At 39.1% G+C, this 25,380-nt stretch overlaps 1 protein-coding gene across 2 annotated transcripts in view; it reads right to left on the reverse strand.

The window, feature by feature from the left end:
- The window catches only part of KCNG2 (potassium voltage-gated channel modifier subfamily G member 2), a 173,494-nt gene that overhangs the window by 81,898 nt on the left and 66,216 nt on the right, over positions 1-25,380 (reverse strand). For both annotated transcript variants that reach the window (XM_036750376.1, XM_036750367.1), the window contains exon 2: positions 12,594-13,443. In XM_036750376.1, coding sequence (XP_036606271.1) covers positions 12,594-13,349 — 756 coding nt within the window. In that variant the 5' untranslated portion in view covers positions 13,350-13,443. The remainder of the gene's footprint in view (positions 1-12,593; positions 13,444-25,380) is intronic.

Here is a 25,380-nt window from a genome sequence, read left to right on the forward strand (position 1 = left end):
GACTCTTTGTCTATGGGTATGAGAACCAACCTGGTTAAGTTCAGAGAAAATTCATTGCCAAAAAATACCTGCCAGGTTATGAATATCTTGGGTCACAGAAATTCTTGAAAAGTATTTACTAAAGTATGAAAGTGTTGTGATCTGCATCAGTAAATAGAATATCCACACTGATGAAATCATAGAATTTTTTTAAAGCACTGAAGTATCTCTCATGGGATTGTCATTAGGCTGAAATAAGAAAGTGCTTGGTAATCATGAAGTAAGCATCAGGCAGCATGACAGAGTGGACAGAGAGCTGGTCTTGCAGGCAGGAAGACTTGGGTTGGAGTCCTACCTCTGACATCATCACGACCATGGGCAGATCAATCATACTCAGTGCCCCAGGCAACTATAAGCACTATAGATATGTTGCTGATCTTTATTAGTGAAAGGAATTTCTACACATGGAATTTTGTGTACTAATGAAATCTCAAGGTCAGACTAAAACAGGTGTTAGGTTGAGTCTTTGGTTGTTCAGGTCCCACTTTGGAAAGGTGGAACTGAACTATGAGCTGCACCACTCATCATAGATGGATCAAAATATTTTAGTTATACTATTACTCTAGTGCCTACCAGGCTACAGAAGCAGTGGGGAGCTTTTGGTGGCAGACCCAAGAATACTTTATTGCAGCAAAGGAATCTGGAAAACTGGCCTGGGGGTGGAGCATTTGGCATTACTAGAAGTATTTGACAGAGTAGTTGTTGACACAAGGGAAGTGTAGGCTTGTGGTGGATCCTACAAATCCACAAAGCAGCTTCATTTTTCTCTTGTCTTAGTACCTTGATGACGCACGTGTTTGATAATAGCAAGGGCTTTTGTGACTGAAGTGTTTTATCTCTTTCTGCTGCTTCTTCTGCAAATAAAATCATAATCCTTCCCTTGTGATTACAGCCATGTTCCACCACGACCCAGTCTGATGTCACCAACATAGGGTTATGACTTTTGGTTAAATGCCCTCATCCCACAACAAACTAGGTGCAAGAAAAGAATCCTCACAGGAAAAATCTCTTTGCTCCATTCTGCTGTCAGAGGCTAGAAATAGAAAGAGAAAATTATATAAAAAACCTCTAAACCAATATGCTATTCTATAAGAACAACATTTCACATTTCCATAGACCCAGAAGGAGCTGAGAGGACTTCATCAATTAAAGACATGCAAATCCAAAACGGGCAGGTGTTGTGCCCAGAACCAGGCAACACAGCCAACTCTCTTTTCTGCCGTGCTCCCAGCTCTGGCACTCTGATCATGCCACCTTTGACAAATTCTTCCATTCAAGAATCTGGCTCCTGTTTCTAGGGCACCAAATAAGAGGCATCCTACAGAGTGGTTGATATCCTTTATGTATACTCTATTCAGCCGGTACTCAGCCACTTACCATTGCCAGATTTAGCCTGACGAGAGAATTCTGTTGTCGTTTTTATTTTAGGGGAGGTGTTTCTCAGTGGAGGCTACACAGTTTAACTCTCTACCAAGACATCAGGAAATGGGGAAACCCAATTTATCCACATTGATCATAACTATTTGTGCTAGGATGTCCAAAATGATTAATAGTAATACAGCTAACTTAGAAATAGGTCAATGATTCTAAAATGGTGAAGCCACTTAAGTGTACATTATAATGGCCTAAAGCAACCATAGAGCTCCCAGCCAGGATAAGAATAGAATGAATCCCCATGGGCCAAGTCCCTCTGGGGGCTTCATGTTATTGTGCTGAGAAACATCGATACACTAACAGCGAATAGGAGAAAGGTTTATCATCATCAAAATTCTTCTTACACTAAAAAAAGTTGATATGTTATTACAGCACTGGTATTGACAGGCAATGGTACTTGACTAACTCATGGACAAGTATGGTAAACGGCAACAACAAACGATACAAACTCAACTTCTGCAATACATTAAGAATGCTCTACAAAGTTAGGTTTAGGGTCCTCTCTGAGAAACCATTCAGGTTTCAGAGCCTTTTTTACCATAGAGCCATTGGGGCTATCAAAGGGTCAAATGATTCTGAGCTAGAAGGATTATAGGGTCACAGAACTAAAGCTGTAAGAAACTTTAGAGAATATCTAAGCCAGCCTCTCCATATTACAGATGAGGAAAGTGAGGCACAGAGATAAAATAACTTTTTTAAGGTCATGTAGGTATAAAGAAGTAGAATAGGAATTTAGACTGAGATTCTCTGGGAACAAGTCCAGCCCTCTTTCCACTGTATAAACTGTCTCTCTACCATTCCTCTAGCTCCTAATTATCCCACCAACCATTCTCTTCAAGCAATTAACAAATATTAATTTCTTACAGTGTATAGAGTACTATGATTTATACAGAATGATTCAAAGCCTAAAAATATTGATGCCAACCATATATACATAATAAAAGCAGTAATTTAGAACAAAAAAAATTTGTTCTCACCTTCCATTTCATTTGTAAAGGAGGCCAAAGAATCTCAGGAAAAACTGAGCAACTTCAGACACAGGAATTCCATAAAGAAATTAACTGGGAGGCACAAGGAATTTCTAACCCTAAATAAAATAATTGCCTGGAACAATACACCGAGATTTAGCCATAGCTAAAGAAACTTAAGACCAGAAAAGCACTGCTTGATAAACAATAGATCCTTCACAAGGCTAGTAGGGAGCTGGCTCAATACGAAGATCTCAATGACATCAACACAAGGGTCAAAGGCATGAGCTGCTCTTCCACAAGGGTGCCCTGGCCAAGTGGGCCCCTCCACATACTTTCACTGGGTGTCAACTCTTCCTACCTGTGTTTTGTATATTTGTTTGAGAGGGTGTCCCATTTTTTATGGTGGGGAGGGAATGTTCTATTACTACTTTTCTTGCAATGCTGTTTCATTAAAAGTCTTTGCTTTGAACTAACTGTGGTTTTTGGCTCCCTGGTAAGTACTTTGGTGGCACCCTGTAAGCTAAGGTTTTGAACATACATAGACTCACAGAATATCTTGAGTCTGGAATGACTTCTCTGAGGGTCCCACATGAGAAGATGACACCATGGGTGCTAGCTACCATTTAGGTAAGTCTGGGTCCCTGACCTCAAATAGCTTCAGTTATGTAAGGTCCTTCTTTCCAAGCTCCTGACAAGGCAATAAAGGAGAAATGATGAGTTAAATGACAGCCCTGCTTGACCTCTAGTAGACAAGGAAGCTGGCCCTGTTTCAAGTGAAGTTTGTCTTTAAAACTCTTCACAGAATCTCAGATTGGAAGATACTGCAGAGGCCATCAAGTCCAAGTAGCACCTGAACTAGTACCCCTTTTGTGCTGTCCAACAAGTGGTCATCCAGCCTTCACTTGAAGACTCCCAGTGATGAGGAATCTATCGTCTCCTGAGGCTGCCCATTTTATCTTGGGGCAAGTTTTTCTTTCCATCCAGCTTAAGTCTATCTTTGAAACTTCCACACATTGCTCATACGGCACTTAGCACAATGCCTGGCACATGGTAAATGCTATATAAATGCTAGATGATATCATTATTACCCTTAGGACAAAGCAGAAAAAAATGGAATCTTTCTTTCCCATGATGGTCATTTAAGAACCTGAAGACAGCTATCATGCTCCATCCCAAATCTTTTCTTCTCCAGGCTAAATACACCCAGTTATTTCACCGGATCCTTGTATAGCACATTCTTAATACCCTTCACCCTCCTACTCCCTCTGCTCTGGATTCTAGTTCATTATTGTTCCTCCCAAGATGTAGTGCCCCAAACTCTACAGAGTGTCCCAGATGTGGTTTGAGACTGAGGATAACCTATCAACTCCCTATTCTTGAACACTGGGTCACTCTTAATGCAGCTAAAGAACATGTTAACTTCATTGGCTACCATATTACAACTGACTCATACTGAGCTTGTAGTCTACTAAAAACTCTAGATCCTTTTTCAAATGAACTTCTGTCTAGCCACATGTTCCCTATCCTATATTGTTAAAATGATTTTTGGAATCCAAATATAACCTTACATTTATTCCTTAGTAGATTCAGCCCAACATCATCTCTATTGATATCTTTCAGGATCCTTTTATATCCCTGCCACCCACTCTTCCAGACATCCAAATAGTCTGTTAGAGATACATTGGCACCTATTAGCATGTATAATCTCTGGAATAACTACAACTATTTAAGTGGAGGTCCAGCACACTCATGGCTGCCTTTCCTTATCCAAATCCCCAATTTGAATTAAATTGAAATCCTCTATATTCAATTTTGGTTTGTCCTCCACTTGAGTTACTCCACATCTCCCAAATACCTCCGCTCCCCCTGAACCCCTAAAACCAAAACACATCCCATTTCCTCAGTATAGTGCATTTCTGCTGTCTAAACTAATCCACACTAAAGTGTGAATGATTGATACATTTTCTTTCATCAATCCCTTCCCTCAATTCCTATTTCCCCAAATATATTGTTTGCTAGTCAATTCAAAATGAATCTCTAATTTATTTTATATGAAACCACTCTAATTCCTAGCCTGTGAGGCTCTGGCAGTGTGTGAGTGTGTGTGTGTGTGTGTGTGTGTGTGTGTGTGTGTGTGTGTGTGTGGTGGGGTGGGGAGGAAAGGGGAAAATATAACACATAGGCCTCAGCCTCCTTCCTTTAGCTGAGATAAGAGAGGCCAAGTAGTTTTCCTTCTTCACCCTTCAAAGACCCCTCTCATTCTTACCCAGCAGAATAGTAAGAAGTAGTTCTACAGAGCAAAAGGGGAAATGAGAATTCGTGGTCCTTAAAAAGCATAACTCTCCTGCCTGCTCAACCAACTTCCTGAATAGGATCTGAATTAAGGATGCCCCATTTTCTGCTTTCAGTGGAAGAAGTCCAAATGCCACATCAGAGAGGAAGCTACTTCCTTTTATTAAGTCAAACATGTCACAAGACCCTAAGGGTCACCCCATTACACTTCTAAATACTTTGGGCTTCAAAAATACTTTAGTCAGGGGCTTCTAAAATACTTCAGTTGTGGGCACATCCTGCTGAACACGTAGGAGTGACTGGATGCCTGGATTCTCCCGGACAAAGACTGGAGAGGTTAAGCAGACTTTAAAGATGATTCCAGCTCTTCCTGGTTTTTCTCATCTCGGCTTCCCAGCTGACTCCAGAAATGTTTGATTTGGTTATATAAAACAATAGTAATTCTTGTAAACTGCTTACCATTTCTCCTAATTACCCTGAAGCACAATAACAATTATCATAACATAATGTATTAGATTAACTTTGTATAAGTTTTTTTGTTTAAATATGAAATTCTATCCACATCTCCTTAGTCTTTAAAGTTTCATGCCATAAAATGTTCATTAACTCCCCTCTCTCAATTTATCCACCTATAGATTAATAGATAAATCTATATGCATATCTCATATATATATTTTTGAAGTGTACTAACAGAAGTTCAATTTCTTACAAAATCTTACTTAATTTTTTCTGAACCTAATCAACCACAAACATTTCAACTGAACAAGAAAATAAGAGTTTCAAAAATAAACTTAAAGAAATAATCTCCAAAATGGTTTATTCATTCAATACACATGTATTAAGCACTTACTGTGTGCCAAGTACTGTGACAGCTATATCATGTTATTTGTCCTAACTGGAGCTGAAGAGAAAGTGTTCTTACTATGGCCTAGTCACTAGAAAGTAACAAACTATGAATTGGTAATTAAAATATTAGAAGTCTTTTAAAAGGTACAGCTTCCTCCTTCCTCAACACCCAGACAAAATAGGGTAGGCTCAAGACAATGCTGCCCCTGAGACCTGCTTCACTCCACGCTCCTCTGATGTAGTTTCCTGGTTATCTAGGACAATAAAAAGTCCTAGCCACATGGACTCTGGACTCGCAGACATGGCCGATGCCAAAGACCAAATAAGTCATAATACCCTGATAAGCTACTGACCAGACACATAGTATATCCAGATGGATACAAAGGTGACCACATGCAGAGCAGCTAAGTGCTAATGCATCCTTGTTTCACATTTTTGTTGTATTAGGGCAAAGGCAACCTCCTTTGTCAGACATCTGATGACTTGTGAGTGCCTCCTTTCATACCAGCTCCAAAGCTAAATTAAGAGGGTGCTAGTGTTAGAGATGCACAGGTCTAAAATTCTACAATTCTCTAGTACCCCAATTTCCTGTTCTAGTTTCTGAACTCCCTTAAAACAACAATAATAATAATAGCTAGCATTCATATCGTTCTAGGTAATAAAATATTTTACCTACGGTATCTCCTTTTATCCCCACAACAATCCTAGGAGGTAGATGCTATTATTATCACCATTTTACAAATGAGGAAATTGAGGCACAGTGAGATGGAGTGACTTGCCCATGAGCACACAGCTACAAAGTGTCTGAGGCTAGATTTGAACTCAGGACTTCCTGACTTCAAACTGGGAAACCAGTGAAGATTTCTTAGCAGAGGAGTCCCATAAATAGATCTCTTTGTTAAGAAAAATTACTCTGATATTTACATAAAAGAATAGAGGGATTAAATAGCGTTGAAACCTGAAATTTGGGGGGGGGGAATCTCCCTATTGTAATCATCCAAGCTGGTAGGAATGATGATTTACACTAGGGTGTTGACAGTGGAAATAAAGAAGAAAGGATGGGAACATTCATAGAGTCATAGGATCTTAGAATTAGAGTTCTAAGGAATCTTAGAGGTGGTCTATCCAAATGCCTCATTTTAGAGATGAGGAATAGATGGAGATGTGTGTTGGAGAGCTACTTCAGTTCTTTGTGGGGGAGGAAGGACTGGGTATGTCACCCAATGATCTGAACCAAGCACATTTCAATCATGAGCTAACACTTCGGACTGAACTTGGGCAAATTATTTAAGTCATTGAAATTAAAATGAGAAAGAAGAATGATGAGAGTGATGCTTTTTCAGATAGGGAAGAAATTGTAAGAATACTTAAAGTAACAGTTAGAGTATTTGAATTTTAAAGCATTTTATTTTCTGATTTTTTTCTCAGTAGATAGTCAACAAATTTATACCTTGATCACAAAACTGAAACATACATGAAGATGCCTCAAAGGCATACCCATGGTCGGCAAACTCTGCTAGGTCTTACCAAACTGCCAATGCTTCAATATTCCTTGGTGTATTTGAAATATTTTTTGAAATAATGCAGCCATGGACCAATGAAAGAGCTGGCTATAATTCAAGCCACTCAATCTTCTATTTTAAGTGTATCTCTGCTAAGTGTTTCCTGTTTTAAAAGCTACAGAAGTTAATTTTCTCCTCTCCATACTATGCTTTTTAAAATCCCCCAAGCATATTTTTAAAATTAACGGTTGTTATGAATAGTGTTTCTGTTTTGTGAGGAGGGAAGCAATAAAGTAGATAGCATGTAGTTTAAAAAGATGAGGGCAATGTTTATACGCAAATTCTATTGAGTTAGGTCTTGCGACTAAGTAGGAAGTAATACGCCATTTTCCCAGGGTGAATTAAGATTTTCAAGGCACTCTAGTAGTTGAGTGGGGTTAATCCTCTTCCTTTATTCATAAATTTAGTACTGGAAAGGACCTCAGAGATCCTTTGGTTCAGCCACCCGATTTTATAGATAAGGAAACTGAGGCTTCCACACTTTAAGTAATTTACTTAATGTTACTTATTTGATAAGTGGCAGAGCCAAGATTGCAAACCAGGCTTGAAAGGGAAAGTGACTCCAACTAACAATCTTTCCATTGCCCCATTCTATTTTCCTTATCTCTCTTTTTTTCTATCCTTACCATCTGAATGGTGTTTTTCTCAGAACATCCCAATGAGGTGTACACCACCATTTTACAGATGAATAAGTGGAAACTTAGTGAAGTAAGTAACGATGACTTTTCCTCTGGTCGCATTACACAGATAGGACTAGAAATAATGATACTGAGGGATGGAATTTGACTTGTCAGGGCATTCCATAGAGGCCTATGACAAAAGAACTGCTGAGGTATGCCCATAAAAGCATGTGTTTTCAGCTGGAAGGTACATTACAGGCTGTTTAGTTCAATCTCTTTTTTTAAGTGAAAAAACTGATGGATGGAGAGGTTAAATGACTTTCCTAAGGCTACACAGTCTGTAACAGAGGCAAGATTTGAACCCAGGTCTCTAACTCAAAAGCTAGTGCTCTGCACTTTCAGGTACTATAGTTTGCTTGGACCTACCAAAACTTGCCCTCCAAAGACACAGTCTTCAAGAACTCAGGGTTACTTCCGTGACTGGATGAGTCATCGCAGGAAGATTTTAGAAAAGGCAGAAATCCCGATGAGGTTGATGAACTAAACTTCCAATGGAATTCTACCAGGTCTGGCCAGACCTAGCCCCTCTGGGAGGGAGGTGATGCATTCTACAAGTATCTCTTAGTTTTAACTTTGTGTAATGCACCATGTCAGGCAAATGAGGCAGATCTTACGATAAATACAACAGTCTCTACCAATAAGGACAGGCTTCCCAGCTGCTCTTGTCCAAGAAGTGGCTGATAAGAGTCCTTGGGCTCTAGCTTTACTGCATAGGCCCAATACATCAAAACAAGAAGGAAAAAGGAGAGCTACCATTCCTGACCTTCACCTTGCTCGTCACATCTCATTATGCATGTGCCTGGATGAATCAAGCTGCCACTGGGTAAGACTTTGATGAGAGAAACTTTTATGTCACTTAAAAAAAGGCACAAAGAAACTGGGTCTTCCAAGAAGTGTTTACTTTTGGAAGGGATCAGTTTTTATGCACCAACATCATTAGAGCAGCAAAAGCTACATTGTTCCAATTGTCTTACTAAGTGGGGATAATGATCTCTCTCTCTCTCCAAGTTTTTCTGCCTTGGCTCATGAAAATAACAATCAATACAGATGCTGCAAAGATGAAAGCGAACTATCACTAGTTACGGATCGTCAAAAGGGGGAAACTTTTTTTTTTTATAACTGCATTAAGGCAATTCTATTTGTTACGAAAAGGCATCTTCCCTCTTCTCTTAAATTCTTAAAAAAACCCAATTGGGTAGGCTTAATTAGGATGTCAACTTTAATGTGGATACAAATTAAGGAGCTCCATTAGTGCTTGTCACTGTTCAAGGCACATGAACTTCAGAGAGACTTCTAAGGATCCTGTCACATGCCATCCAGCTCTAGTGACTCATCGTGGAAGCCAAGTAGCTGGCAGCAATCAGCACTGTTTTTAAAAAGCTCAAAAGTGGTTTAGCCAAGTTACTTTTCTTAATGGATTCACATTTAGGAAATATTTAAGTCTTATAGTTTATAAGGTGTTGAGTTCAAATGGAAAAGAAATAAAAAGCAAAACAAAGTACTAAAAGGTTGTAAGAGTTTCCCTACCCTCTTCCCATTTCCTACTTGGAAATGTTTTTAATATAAAATCTATTTTCTGTAATTGACAAAGAAAAGAAGTTTTGAGCAAGTTTAAATTGTTTTTTTAATGACCAGATTGACTTTCAAAAAGAAATCTCTGACTAACTACACAGAATAATTGAAAAGCTTAGTGCACATGCATAAGCCTTGACTCAGCTATACTGCTACTAGTTCTATAGCCCAAATAGATCAAAGAAAGGGAGATGACACACATGTACAAAATTATGAAGGGCTGTTCTTTTTGTGGCTGCAAAGAATTATAAACTGAGAGAGTGTCCATCAATTATGGAATGGCTGAATGAGTTGTGGCATATGAATGTGATAGGACATTATTGTACTGTAAGGAAAGATAAAGGGGATGGTTTTAGAGAAACCTGGGAAGACTTTATGAACTGATCAGAGTGAAGGAAGAAGAACCAGGAGAACAATTTATACATCAACAATAATATTGTAAAGACAGTCAACTTTGAAGGACTGAAGAACACAGATCAACATACTAACTATAAGCTCAGAGGATTCATGATGAATTGTGTTACCCACCTCCAGATAGAGAGGTGATGGACCCAGAGTGCAGACTAAGTCATATATGTATAGGTGTGTATATCTATACACGTACCTGTGGTTCAGTCATTTCAGTCATGTCTGACTTTCATGACCCCATTTGGGGTTTTCTTGCAGAAATATGGGGAAGTAGTTTGCCATTTCCTTCTCCAGCTCATTTTACAGATGAGGAAACTGAGGTAAACTGAATTAAGTGATTTGTCCAGGGTCAACTAGTTATACAACTAGAAAGTGTCTGAGGCTGGATTTGAACTCATGAGGATGAGTGTTCCTGACTCCAGGCCTGGTACACTATCTATTGTACCACATAGCTTCCCATAAATATATTCATACACACATATGTTACAGTATATTTAGGCATATGTATATATTAGTTTAAACACACATTATATATTATGTATTTCTAACATACATGCGTATATATGGGTATAATTTTGGAGAATAATCACTGTAAGCTTTACCTCAGAGTGATGATCACAGGTTGCTAGCAGATGGCTAGGAAGAATATGTGCAAAGAGGTGAGATTTTTAAAAAATCTGCTCTTTAAGGTATCTTGATTTAAAAAAAAGTTAAAGTAGTTGAAATGCTGAAGGCATCAGTTGTTCCCCAACACTCATTTTAAAAGGGCCCCTAGGTTGGAAGAGGCTCCTATAGTCAATCAACAGTGCCCACCATTATTAAGTGCCCACCATATGATAGGCACTGCTATTCTCAGAGGATACAAATGTGAGACACTCCCACCTACGTTTCAGGGGGGGAGGTGGGGAGTTGGACATATAACACGTTCACCATAAGTCAATACAAGATATCTATAATATAGCCATAGAGGTTCACTAACAATCTGGAGAATCAGGAAAGATTTGTTGAAGGAAGTAGCACTTGAGCTGGGTCTTGAAAGGACTCAGAAGTTCTGAGAAGCAAAAGTGAGGAGAGGGAATTCTTTGTACCTGGGATAAACTAAGAGGAAAAGTAAAGGTGTTTGTCCCATGGCATTGAGCAGCTAAAAGATATGAGAGAAATCATAAGTGGTTATTCACAAGGGCTACTAGAGAAAGAGAGATGGGTTTTATTGATGTTTTATGCTACAAATTTGAGTTTATAAAATTATGGGGAAAAGTAGTGATTCATGAAGGGTGGAAAGTATGGAAGAGCTTCAAGATAGAACTGACATATGCTATATGTGGGCAGCTGGAAGGTGATAAGTGTGCTTAGAGTGAGACATGCTGAAGACATAAGACTTGCTTCTCCTTGGTGCCCAAGGCAGCCTCAATTCCTCTCTAGCACTTCTACGTAAATGACTGTGCAACGGAATTAATCTACGATTTTGAAAATCCAAATACATAAAGTGTCTTTTTAGCAGCAGAATCAGAAACTTGGACTCAGTCAATGCTCCTGGAAATGGCAGTTCAGTAATCAGGTACCTAAACAATGAACAAGGCCAAATCAATTTCTTTCAATTTAAATTAAACTGCAAATGACAGCTTGAGCCGAAGCCTTCTCACTTGCAACAGCTTCGACTGAGGATGTTCCAAGAGGATGCAAGGACAGGCTGTTTTCCATGGCTTATCTATCTGTTCTCTAATAATGATTTGGTTCTTGGGTTCTAAGAAGCTGATTGCATGTCATAAATTCCTGACATTTTAATGACTTTGGCAGAGCGGCTGGGTCCTTGTTCTCTTGTGATAAATGTGTTAAAGTCATCCAAGCAGTAACTTCTGTGTTTCCCCAGTTGTTGGTAAAGCACTTGGTGCCAGAGATGCCTGGCGTGAGGGTGAAGTAGGGTGAGGAGAGAGAGGAAAAGGAGGTGCCTATTTAACTCATACACCTAGCCTCATGAAACATACAAACTGGATTAATTCCTGTGTTAATTGGTTGGCCTTGTGTGAAACAAACTTAGGAGCACATGTGTGAGTACACAGCACACACATCTCCATTCTCCACTCCAGCCCTCTCTCACGGTAGAACTAATTTGGAAGATGATGCCTGACTTCTTAAAGAAGAAAGGAGACAAATAGAACTCCATGATTTGGAGTTGAATGGGTTTGGATCTAAATCTGGATGTGTTTACAGCTCCTTGAGGATCCGGATCTTTTACCTTCAAGTTGTAAACAAAAGGTGAGACCTCTAGAGGACATGGGAAGGAAGGGAAAGGGAATTAACATTATTAAGCACCTAATATGTGCCAGGTATTCTGATAAGTGCTTTACCAATGTTATCTAATTTGATCCTTGTAACAACCTTGGGAGGTAGGTTCTACTTAATGACCTCCATTTTACAGTTGAGGAAGCTGAGACAGTCAGAGGTTAAGTGATTTGCCCAGGGTCACCAAGCTAACTTTCTGAGGAGGGATATGAACTCAGGTGTTCCTGATTACAGGCTCAGTGCCACCTAGCAGTACCGAAAACTACTGACGGAATTTTATCATTCTGTTAATTACTTAAAGCTATAGCTACTGTGTATTAGAGTCATGAATAAGACTTGTCAAATGAATGGTATAAATGCATCTCTGCAGAGTAGATATGTAGACACACACCCATCTCTGAACACTACAGATATCTGGGAGAGTTCGACTGTTTTGTTGGTGTGTGTACAGCAGTTTGATCCCCTCAAGTGCTAAATTCAAAGCCTGCACCTGCAGACACACTCACCCGATCCTCCTCAGCTCGAATATCTGGCATAGTGCTCATGCAGAGGCTGACTGCAGTGATAGCCACAAAGGAGACAGAGATGCAGGCAAACATCTTCCCTGGAATCCCAGAGTGAGGATTTTCTACCATGTCCCTGAGCTGTCTCATGCACTGAGCCAGCCGATTGCCCTCCTGGAAGGCACAAGGCGGAGACTCATTCACCATCAGCTCGGTCTCATAAAACTGGGCCTCTGCGGCCTCTTCTTCTTTATGCCGAAGTCTCCTAAGGCAGCACCACTCGAGACAGTCCTCCTCAATCCCCCAGTAGGCCAGCTCATCCTGGAAGGAGAGGGCGCACATCTCTCGAAGGAGCCTTAATTTCCCTGCAGTAAGGAAATTCATAATGGTCTTGAAGGCACAAGGGTTGCGATCAAAGAAGAATTCATTGCTGCTGACATCGTAGTCATCACAGACACTCATGATCTCATCATGGTTGTGACAGGACTTCAGCCGCTCCAGCCGGGTCAGAGGGCAGTTTTCAAGAGTAGTCCAAGGGAGTCTATACTTGATGCCGCCCACATTGATGATGACGTGCTGGGGCCAGTCCTCACAATAAGTGGGGCAACAGGAGTCTTCTCCTGGATGCAACAGCCTGGCTTTCTTGTAAAATAAGCCTTTCTTAGCCTGCACCTTGCACAGCTTCTCGAAGCCATTGTAAGAATAGGGGGTGAAGTTGGGGTCGGGGTTCCCAGAGAGCAGAGCCATTTCCTGATACATTGGTTGTGATCATGGAGGTGTTCAGCCCTCTTTGAGGTGAGAAGCCTAGATCTGGAGAAGAATGAGAGATTGGATGGCTGTGGGGGAGCAGTGTCTGCAAAAAAACAAAACAAAAAAATGCAGTATTAGAGTAATGAAAAAATATTAAAATATTTGCTTGACAAATACACTTCTCAATGACTATTCCCTCTTTCCCTTGCCTCCCAGCATGCAGATGTTCATAGTTCTGGGGAAAGATGGATGACTTAGGGACTGTAGTTTCACTCTACACTTTAATCACTCCTTTTTCTAACCTACTATTAAAGTTATTCAATCACAACAGACAAGTCACTTTATCTATCTTGGCAGCTAGGTAGCTAAGTGGATAGAGCCCTGTGCCTGGATTCAGGAAAACCTGAATTCAAATCCCATCTCAGAGGCTTACAAGCTGTGTGACCCTGGGCAGGTCACTTAATCTCTGTCTGCAATCAGTTTCCTAAACAGTAAAACAGGGATAATAATAGCACCTCACCTCACAGGGTTGCTGTGGGGATCCAATGAGATAACCTTTGTAAAGTGCTTTGCACAGTGCCTGGCACATAGTAGGCACTATATAAATACTTCCCCTATTCCCTGCTTCAGGCCTCAGTTTCCTAACCTATGCCTGAATAATCTGTTAGATCCCTCCCAGCTCCAACATTTTACAATTCTAAAATTCTAACTCCCAAATGTAATTTGATGGCCAAGCGTTTTAATCCCATCAAACCTCCTTCCAGAGGCACTTAAGCTGGATAATTTAACTTCATTTCTCCTTATTTCCTTTCCCCTGAAGAGCACAGGAATAATCAGAAAGATGAAAATGGCACAAGTTAAGTAAACAGTGAAAATAAAAGTACAAATAGTAAAATAAAAAGTAAATAAAGAAAATAAAAAGTAAAAATAGTGCAAAAAGTAAAAAATAGATAATCTACAAACTAGGAAATTTTATAGCTTAGTGAAAAGTTTCTCAAGGTCTACCATAACTATCCCAAACACTAAAAGAGGGATAAATTTCTTCAAAAGCAAATCAGTAATTCACCCTCTTTTTAGTGTTTAGGGTAACTGTTTCAAGGCAAGAAAATTTAAATTTACTTGTGGCAAAGATTACTTTTTAAAAAGGCAAAGTATCTTAGGAAGTATTTCTAATACTTTGGATAATAGTCAAACGTATTATACTTCAGAACTGCTGTAAATGTCTGGCTAAATACTACACCCAGGTGTTTACACACAAGATAAAGTTGTGGCATGGAAGAGTGATGACTATGAACACACACACACACACACACACACACACACACACAAAATTAGTTCTGCAAAAATAAAGCCAGAAATATATTCAAATCAGCTCCTAAAGGGAATTCTGTTGCTAGTATGAATGATTGTTTCTGATGAATTTGTCCTAACATCCATTAGACTTCTGTGATACTTGTGTTGATGGGCAGATGTCCAGCTATGAATCACAGGGAAGGATCTGCAATGATGAAAACTTCCTCGGTGCTCACATACCACCCACTTACTAAGCTTGTGGTACATTTGGCTCTTTGACTATGAGATGCCTCTTCAGGAGTAGCTGTCTGTTAAAAGGTAAAGCTTGGAATGGGTTTCTTAGGATACATTTTTACTGAACTAACTTCATTTTATTTTAGGAAATAAATGAGACAAGCAGAAGGTAGAAATACTATGTTTATCTTTAATGAATGTATACTTCTAGCACACTCAGCCCGGCATCTCAGACTTGTTAAATACTTTTAGCTTAGTCAACACACTTTAAAAAGGCTGTTTCAGATGACATGTTAATGAGACTAATTCACTCTGGTGCAGTTCGGAATCTTCCCATTTTAACTTTTATAGCCAGGGAATAAACATAACAAGCTAATTTGCTAGTGCTGAAACATTCCCTTTTAGTACACTATGTCTGTAGTTTGCAAATGATGTCACTGAGACAAAGCTATAGCAGCTTATTAGCAATATCACGTGATAGGCTGTTTGTTCTTTAGTGCCCACTAGGGTGGTTTGTCCTTCCACAGTAGTAGATGGAATCCTTTCTGCCTTGCCTACTTAACCTGCTCCTAACTTATTTCCTATAGTAACTGTCTAGAGATAATTTCTACCTCTTCAACCAAACCTGGTCCAATGAGTGCAAACCACTAGAATTTCATTGGCATTATTAATGTATCCTTGATGGAGCTATGCATTAGTCCAGCTATTCTGGATACCTACTTGGAACTATGCCCCCAATGTATATAACTTTGACCCCAAAATATGACTACTAGCCCTATAGCTCCAAAGAGATAGAGGAAAGAAAAGGATCCATATGCACAAAATTATTTGGACCAGCTCTTTTTGTAGTGGCAAAGAAATGGAAACTAAGAGAGTGCTCATCTACTGGGGAATGGCTGAAAAAATTATGGTATATGAATGTAATGAAATACTACTATATTATAAGAAATGACAAAAAGATGATTTTAGAGAAACCTGGAAAGACTTGTATGAACTGACACGTTGTGAAGTGAGTAGAGCCAGGAGAACAATTTATATAATTGTTGTTCAGTCATTCTTCAATTGAATCTGACTCTTCATGACCCCATTTGGGGTGCTCTTGGCAAAGATACTGGAGTGGTTTTCCATCTCCTTCTCCAGCTCGTTTTACAGAAGATGAAACTGAGGCAAAGAGGGTTAAGTGACTTGCCCAAGGTCACACAACTAGAAAGTGTTTGATGCCAGGTTTGAACTCCGGAATATGAGTCTTCCTGTTTATCTATACAATAGCTGCCCATCAATACAATGCCAACAACATCGTAAAGAAAAAAAATCTTTGAGAGACTTAACTCTAATGCTATGACCAACCACTGTTTTATTTTTTCCACTTAACAGTATTTTGTTTTTTTCCAATTACATACAGAATTTCCAACATTCACTTTTTAACATTCTGAGTTCCAAATTTTTTCTCCCTCCCTCCTGCCCCCCCCTCCCCAAGATGGCATGCAACCTGATACAGGCTATACATGTACAATCATATTAAACATATTTGCACACCAGTCACGCTGTAAATGAAGAATCAAAACAAAAGGGAAAAACCTTGAGAAAGAAAAAAAAGAGAGAAAATAGTATGCTTCGATCTGAATTCATACTCCATAGTTTTTTTCTGGATGTATTAACACTCTGGCTAGTAGCTTCTGTGGGGGCGTAAGATCCCTCCCAACAGCCAGCACCCAGGAGGCTGCCAGTACGCTGGGAAAGCACAGGTTCTTTTTATCTGCAACATCTGGGCTCGGCCGAGAGCAAGGGCTGGCCCAGAGTCACGCTTGCCGCTGATCCCACACCACCCGGAAAAGGAAAGAGAGCTCTTCAAGCTGTCCTCTCCCCTCTTATAGAGTTTTTGACATCATCAAACGCCGCCTGAATGACCAGGGCCAATTGGTTCTTGAGTTGGCCCCTCCCCCTAGCGTAGACTAGGTTAACACCCAATAGGGCGTGGCTCTGGAGTCAACACCTCCTCTCAGCCAGCCCCATGACTCATCACACAGGAAGTTCTCTGTTCCCAGGCATGGTTGATGGGCTTCCTGCCCCGGAAGAGAAGCCCCAGCACCCAGAGAGGCTCAGTGAGGTAAGCTGAGTCACTCAAAGAAAACAAAGGCCACTCTGGCCACAGATGTGGATAGCATTTTCCATCATGAGTCTTTTGGAGCTGTCTTAGATCACTGTATTGCTGAGAAGAGCTAAGACAAGTCTATAAAAAGTTGTTCATTGCACAATGTTGCTGTTACTATGTACAATGTTCTCTTGGTTCTGTTCACTTCACTCAGCATCAGTTCATGTAAGTCTTTCCAGGTTTTTCTGAAATCCTCCTACTCATCATTTCTTAAAGAACAATAATATTCCATTATATTCATATGCTACAACTTGTTCAGTCATTCCCCAATTGATGGGCATCCCCTCAGTTTCCAACTCTTTGCCACCACAAAAAAGAGCTGCTATAAATACTTCTGTATATGTGAGTCCTTTTCACTTTTTACATTCTCTTTGGGATACAGACATAGTAGTGGTATTGTTGGAGCAAAGGGTATGCACAGTTTTATAGCCCTTTGGGCATGGTTCCAAATTGCTCTCCAGAATGGTTGGATCAGTTCACAATTCCATCAACAATGCATTAGTGTTCCAATTTTCCCACATCTTCTCCAACATTTATCATTTTTTTTGTCATATTAGCTAATCTGATAAGTATGAGTTGTTTTGATTTGCATTTCTCTAATCAATGGTGATTCAGAGTATTTTTTCATATGACTATGGATAGCTTTAATTTCTTCATCTGAAAACTGCTTGTTCATATCTTTTGACCATTTATCAATTGAGGAATGACTTGTATTCTTATAAATTTGACTCACTTCTCTCTATATTTTAGAAATGAGGCCTTTATTAGAGACACTTGCTATAAAAATTGTTTCCCAGCTTTCTGCTTCCCTTCTAGTCTTGATTGCGTTAGCTTTGTTTGTGCAAAACCTATTATATTTAATATAATCAAAATTATACTTTGCATTTCATGATGTTCTCTATCTCCTCTTTGGTCATAAATTCTTCCCTTCTCCATAGGTCTGACAGGTAAACTATTCCTTGCTCTCCAAATTTGCTTATGGTATCACCCTTTATGTTTCAATCGTGTACCCATTTTTACCAACCACCATTTTAGAGGACTGATGAGAAAATATGCTATTTGCAACCAGATAGAGGGGTGATGGACGCAAGATGCAAAATGACACTGACATTTTTGGACATGGCCAATGGGAGAATTTGTTTTACTGGACTATGCATATTTGTTACATGGATTTTGTGTTTTGTTTTTTCCAGTTGGCAAGGCTGAGAAGGAAAGAAAATAAATACTTGTTTGTTTAAAAAAAAATGTAAGGGGCAGCTAAGTGGCGCAGTGAGTAGAGCACCCGCCCTGGAGTCAGTAGGACCTGAGTTCAAATTCAGCATTGACATGCTTACTAGGTGTGTGACCTTGGGCAAGTCACTTATCCCCAATTACCCTGTCTTCCCCCCTCAAAAAAAAATTTAAAAAAATGTAAAAGGTTCCATTGGCATATACTTTCAGAATCTTAGCAGTAAAGAAGAAAGATGAAACAAAATGTACAAATAGTTTACCACCTAGAATCTGAGAAATTAGTAGGCAGGTGAAAGCACCAAAAAACCCCACATACTCATACACACACACACACATATGCATTAGAGGAAGTGTGGTATTGTACTGAGGAAGTTTGCTTTGGAGTCCAGAAGACATAGGCGTTCAAGCCCTGTCTCCAACATGTACTAATTCTGTGACTACAGGCAAGTTATTTAACTTTTCATTCAACTTTCTAAGCCTATAAGTTATAGATGATTATACAGTGATAGTATATTTATATACACATGATAAGTTATAGATACATAGTTAAGAGTGTGTTTCTATATACACATGATAAGTTGCAGACATATAGTTAGAGTGTGTTTATATATACACACATCTTTTGTATATATTTATGCCTAGAGAGAGCTTCTACACTGGGGATTCCCCACAATGATGAAATCACAAGTCTGGACCAAAAAACATATGCATGCATATATTTTAAATGGTGATGGACTTAACCTGTGACATCTCAAATTATATGACAAAATGATAATAATCAAATCAAATCATACAGGCAGAAAAAATGACCAGTGGAACAGGATATATATCCAAACTATTAAAAGAGCTCAATAAATGAAAAATAGAAGTAACATATTAAAGGGGAAATAAATCAGTATTTAATAAATTTGGGGGGGGGACAACTGAAGGAAGAAGAATTAATTTGGATCTATTCCTCATACCATTCACTGTAATAAATTATGCTGGATCAAGGAGTTAACATTTTCAAAAAATCTATTTTAAAAACTAGGAGAAAATGTAATAGCATTCCTCTTTTGGTTAGGGAGGAAAGATAAATTCCTTACTAAGGAAAATAATTTTTATCAGAGATACTATAGATATATTTGAAAAGACTAAAATAAACTTTTTGCACAAGGAAATACAATAAAATATTAAAAGGAAACCAACTGAAAAATATACATGACAAGCATAATTGATGAGCATATTGTTCAAAATTGATAAAGAATTTATATGAAGACGTATGGTCAATATCTAGATTTCAGGTGATCCAGTGGTTTATATGTTGGACAGTAGAAAGACAACTGGATTCGAAATCAGGAGACCTGAGTTAGTCTGGTTCTACTTGATTCTCTTAGCCAAGTCATTGTATGTGCCTCAGATTTAGTTTCCTCATCTTTTAAATGATGGGGTTGGGCTAAATAATCCCTCAGGGGACATGTAGTTCTAAATCCTGTGATCCTAGAGACAGAAAGTAAGTCATCACACAGAAAAAATAGCAATTAAAAAACCCCACTTTTAAAGGTACCATTTACTGGCAAGAATAAAATTGACAAAAATCCAGAGTTGGCTAAGCTGGGAAGAAATAGATGCACTTGGACATTGCTATTGGTACTGGAAATTGTCTTAATCTTTCTGGATGGTAATATCGGGAAGAGCTACAAAACTGTTCGGACCTTTTGACCTAGTAATTACACTGCTGGGATTATTTCCCTAGGAAACAACTTCAAAGGAAAAATAAGTGATTTGTCCTCATAAATTCATAGCAGTCCCCTGAATAATACCCCAAACACCGTAAACAGCAAACAATGATATGTTGATGTCCGTGATAACTAAATAAAATGACAAGAATATGGGCTGCACAGACCCTTGGGGTAGAAAGTAGGTAAGGAGAAATATGCAATGTAAACAAAAGTACATAAAATGAAAAAAGTAGAACGTAAAATAATACACACTCATAGAATGATTATGCATATAGAAAACATATGTACGGGAAAACAATTTGCAATCATGTAAATTCTCATTAGTTTCCCACCTCCCCCCAATGGAATTAAGTTCCTAACGTGAAAAAAAATCACTAGCTGAGCTCTGAGTTAATGCAGGGACTGGGGTGGCATTTGGAGGAAAAGGAGGAAGTATAAAAGAGGGATGAAGACATGCATATTATGGCCATTTTGGGTGTGGTAGAGAGATAGTAGAAAGAGTACTAGAACTTCAGTTAGTACTAGTTCTGACTTTGAGTTAGAAGACACCAGAGTTAAAATATGACTTCTGACACTGAATAGGTTTGTGACAATGGGCAAGATATGAATTGTCTCTGAATCTTAGCTTTCTCAAAAGTAAAGAATGACAACAACAACAGGTAGCATTTCTTTAGTGATTTAAGGTTTGAAAGAACTTTTAGCACATGAAAAAGTGAGGCTGAGAGATTACGTCACTTGTCTGAGGCAGATTTCAAACCCTGGTCTTCTTGACTTCAAGTACAAAACTTTAGCCGCTGTGCCACCTAGCTGCCTGTAAAATGGGGATAATAACCCTTCCTAGAGATGCTGTGAGGATCAAATGAGCTAATGTATGGAAAGCACTTTGCAAAACTTAAATATATAAATATAATTTATTATTATACAATTTCCCCCTTGGGTGCCTGGAATGCAGTTGTTTGCCGTGGGGCCATATGCACACAATCACTAGATTACATTTTAGGATATTCACTATGGGAACATAGTAGGAGATACTTATTTTCAGGGCAAAATATAGCCCTAAAGATCAGTACTTTGGGTTCTTTGATGTAGCAGCTTTATGTTCTTTCCATTGCCATGTAATACGGCCTCTACTAAAACCTAGAACCCAAATAGCCTCAGGAGACACATTTCAGATGTAAGCAACAGGTGGAAAGCAGGTGGGCCAACCTCTGAGGCCTGAGGAAGAAAAGAAAGGGGATGACATGGAGATGGTCATGACTGAGAAGTGTCTCTGGGTGATTATAGTGGTAGGAGGTCTTCCTTGAATTTTCCTTATCTTTCGACCCCATGAAACCCTTTCTCTAAGTCGTTCATTCCTTTCTCAGTTCCCATTTCTATCCTTCAGTCTATTATTCCTCTTTCTGACAAAGCACTTGTTCTAGACCATAGCAGCCACCATTAGTGGTTCGGAGCTGAGTGAATTCTAGTTTCTACTTTCCCAGCAAGTGGGGAAAGAACTTAAGGAAGAAAGGAAGGAAGGGAGGGAGGAAGGGAGGAAGAAAGAAAGAAAGGATGGGAGGAAGAAAGGAAAGAAGAAAGGAAGGAAGGAAAGAAAGAAGGAAGAAAGGAAGGATGGGAGGAAGGAAGAAAGGAAGGAAGGAAGGGAGGAAGGGAGAAAGGGAGGAAGGAAGGAAGGGAGGAAGGGAGGAAGGGAGGAAGGAAGGAAGCAAGGAAGGGAGGAAGAAAGGAAGGGAGGGAGGAAGGAAGGAAGGAAGGAAAGGAGTAAGGTAAAGGGGGGAAGGAAAAAGAGAGGAAATGAGGAAGAGAGAGGGAAAAGAGGAGGGAGGGATAAAAGGAACAAAAGAGGGAGGGAAAGTAATGGGGGGAGAGGAAGGAAGGAAACAAGCATTTATTAAGCACTATATGCTAGGCACTATGCTAAATACTATACAACTATTAGCTCATTTGATCCTCAAAAAACCCCTCATACTAATGTACTAACTCAAACTAATATAATTCCTATTTTATAGATGAGGAACCTGAGACAAAAAGCGGTTAAAATGCCCAAGGTCACAGCTTGTGACTGAGGCCAGATTTGAACTTGCATCTTCCTAACTCCAGGCCCTGCATTCAATCTACTGTACCACCAAGCTGCCCCAAGTAAGTAGAAACCAAGGGGGTGCCTATCAATTGGGAAATTGCTGAACAAATTATGATATAATCATGTTTGGCATGATATTATTGTGCCATAAATAATGACAAAGGAAATAGACATAGAAAAATCTGGGGAAATTTGTAGGAAATGAAACAGAGTGAAGTGAGTAGAACCCAAACCATATGACTATAATATAGTAAAGAAAAACATCTTTGAAAGACTTAAGAATTCTGATTAATGCAGGGACCAACCACAACTCCAGAAGACTAATGAGGAAGGATGCTTTCAACCTCTTATTAGAGGCGCACAGTGAGGCATACATTTTCAGACTTGGCCAATTTTCCCTTGACTATGTTTATTACAAGGAGGACTTTTGGGAGACCAGAGGTGGGGAAAGACATAGGGAAACTACGTAAAGCATAGTACCTGGTACACAGTAAGCACTATATGTGTTTATTCCCTTCCATTCCCCTATGTTATAAGAACATATGCATATATACTACCTGCTTCATAGCATGGTCATGAAGAATGCAATTTTTAAACTGAGATAATATTTAAATTGTTCATGTGTGATAAAATATATTTTGTGTTTAATGCTTACAAAACACTTTCCTCACAACTATAAGAAAGGAAGGAAGTACCAGCATTTTTCCCATTTTATGGATATGGAAATTGAGGCAAGTGATTTACCCATAGACAGTAAATGTCAGGTAACGATTTGAATCAAGGACTCTTTTTAATGCAGTCTTCTGTAAGCTGGTGGCTTAGAGAAACTTAGCAAAGTTTCAATCATCTAAGAGAAGGAAATGGGTTCAAAGGTACCTTGTATACGTTAAAAAACCCAAACTGGATAATAAAATATATAAGGCTTTTCTTATTTTCGGAGGAAACATAAATCAATGAATGGCAAACTCAAAGAAACCCCTCTAAGTATTATATTCCTCAGGCATTTAAAACATATTAGTAGACATAAAATAACCAGTATGTTCAATTTCTGTCATACTATTTTAACACCCAATCAGTTGGAAGGTTTGATAATTAAGGCCAGACTAACTGAAGTTTGACTTCACTTATAAGAGAAGGCCACAAGTCTTGAGTCTCTTTTCCCTAGAGGGCAAACACTCAAAAGTAAGAGAACACACACATACTTCTTTCCTCCTGTAGCCATGCAGCAACTTCTTACTGCCTATTTCCTAGTTGGCCATACCACTAAGGTCCCTGGAGCACCTGAACCCATTTATTTATAAACCTCTGATTACTGGAGGCAGCACCAGTGCCATACTCCTAGCAGGCTCAGGGAAAATAAACCAGCTTGGAATGTGTGAAGAAACAAATTAAAGAGAAAGTCTCTTGAGGAACTGCTGGAGGTAACACACTTTGAAAGTGTGTTCAGAGAGTGTATATAGGACTAGAGGTCCCATTATGCAGGTGAAAGGGAAAGAAAATGAAAAGCAGGAAAAAGACAATGAGTTTTTTAAAGGTTAGAAAATGAATCTGTAGCTAATTATTCCAGAGTTGATCTGAGCATTTTCTAGTCAGGATCAAATAAAAAATTAACTAGAACTGACCAAAAATTTATTTGGTAGACCAAAATTTATGAATTTCACCAAAATGAGGGAATGGATTTTTTTCTTCCATAAAACATTTTTTTTCTTTGGGAGAAAGCTCTTATTCTGCGAAAGGGGGGAACAATCCTGAGATTTCTGTTTGATGAACTGAGTTCTAAGCCTTTAAAAGAAAAGAGTCCCTCATTTCCAGCTGTCCAGAAAAAAATGTTTGCATTTCCTCAGGGTGTTGTATATGTTCACAAATGCTGAACATTTGTAGGATGGCTGGATTTAGGTAATTCATTCAATAAACAGTTAGCTGATCAGTAAGCCTGATATAATCAGGAGCCTCTCTGCACCTCCAACATGGAAACAGGAACATACTAATAGCCACTGTTGACATGATGAGAATGTGTCATCAATAGAGTTTGACTAAAGTGTGCAATCTTTTGTTGCTTACTGCAGATAAGAAACTATTTAGTGGCACTAGTTTGGTATCAGGGCAGCTAGGTGGTGCAGTAGATAGAGCACAGGGCTTGGAATCAGGAAGACTCATCTTCATGAGTTCATATATGGCCTCAGACGATTACTAGCTGTGTGACCCTGAGAAAGTCACAGTTCCTCATATGTAAAATGAGCTACAGAAAGAAATGGCAAACCATCCAGTATCTTTGCCAAGAAAACCCCAAAATGGGGTCATAAAGAGTTGGACATGACTGAACTGACCCAACAACAACTTGGTATCGAGTATTTTTTTAATGCCTAACTTTCCATGGAAGGAAATCCCAAAAGTCATTTTGGATTCTTTCGTGTTCAAGATCATTAGTCATCTTTCCCCATTATCCTGCCCAAGTTCATGGGCAGAAAGCAATGTGGTTACAATAAAATACTTATTTCCATCAAATTCTTGACAATGTGATTAATTAAGAGGTTATGTGCTTCAGCTCAATTGGGTACTAGACCATATCACTTTTCAGTAACTCCAATAACATTAACCAAATTAATTAAAAAACTTATTGCTGTTACCTAAAAACTAACACCAGACCACTCACTGAAAAAAGGTTTTATTTAGTTCAAAGCCTCTAAGTGAGGCCACTTCTACACTCACCTCAAAGTTGTTTGTGCCACATTCTACCCAGTTTTGATTGGCACATCATTGTACGGTGTGCTGCCCAGATGTCAGGATTCAGTGGCAACTCTTGAACTTTGAATTACTGATGAATATCTGTTGCTCTCTGCAGTTTCTTGATATGGTCACTATGGAACATATTGGTCTTTGGGCTTATCAGTTCATGCACAAGTAGGGGCTTAATAAAGAGCATTTCCTGATGACAATGATAATGCTGTCCCAGTTTTACAGAGTGGCCTCTAATCTCCCAACCTGTCTCTCAAGTTCCTTCCAGCTCAAAAGAGTCCTGTGGGTGTGCTTCAAAGAGCACAATCAACCAGCAGAGCAGAAGGCTTATTAAAGATGGAGTGGATATGGGTATCTCTGAAAACCCAACAGCATTTTGGGGGAACTGTAAGGGTAAAGAAAAAGCTTTTAAAGTCCTTCCATGACTTCCTCAAAAATCTTAGCAGCATCTATATGAAATGATTGACTGTAAGACTGGCTTCATCAAAAGTTGATAAAATATTCATTCAACCAGTGTTTATTCAAATACGGTACATAATGCTCTTTGGTCATAAAGTATGCTAGACATTTCAGAAGATGGAGTCTATACCCCTG

Source organism: Trichosurus vulpecula, chromosome 1 (genome assembly GCF_011100635.1).
Source record: "Trichosurus vulpecula isolate mTriVul1 chromosome 1, mTriVul1.pri, whole genome shotgun sequence".
Classification (NCBI taxonomy): domain Eukaryota; kingdom Metazoa; phylum Chordata; class Mammalia; order Diprotodontia; family Phalangeridae; genus Trichosurus; species Trichosurus vulpecula.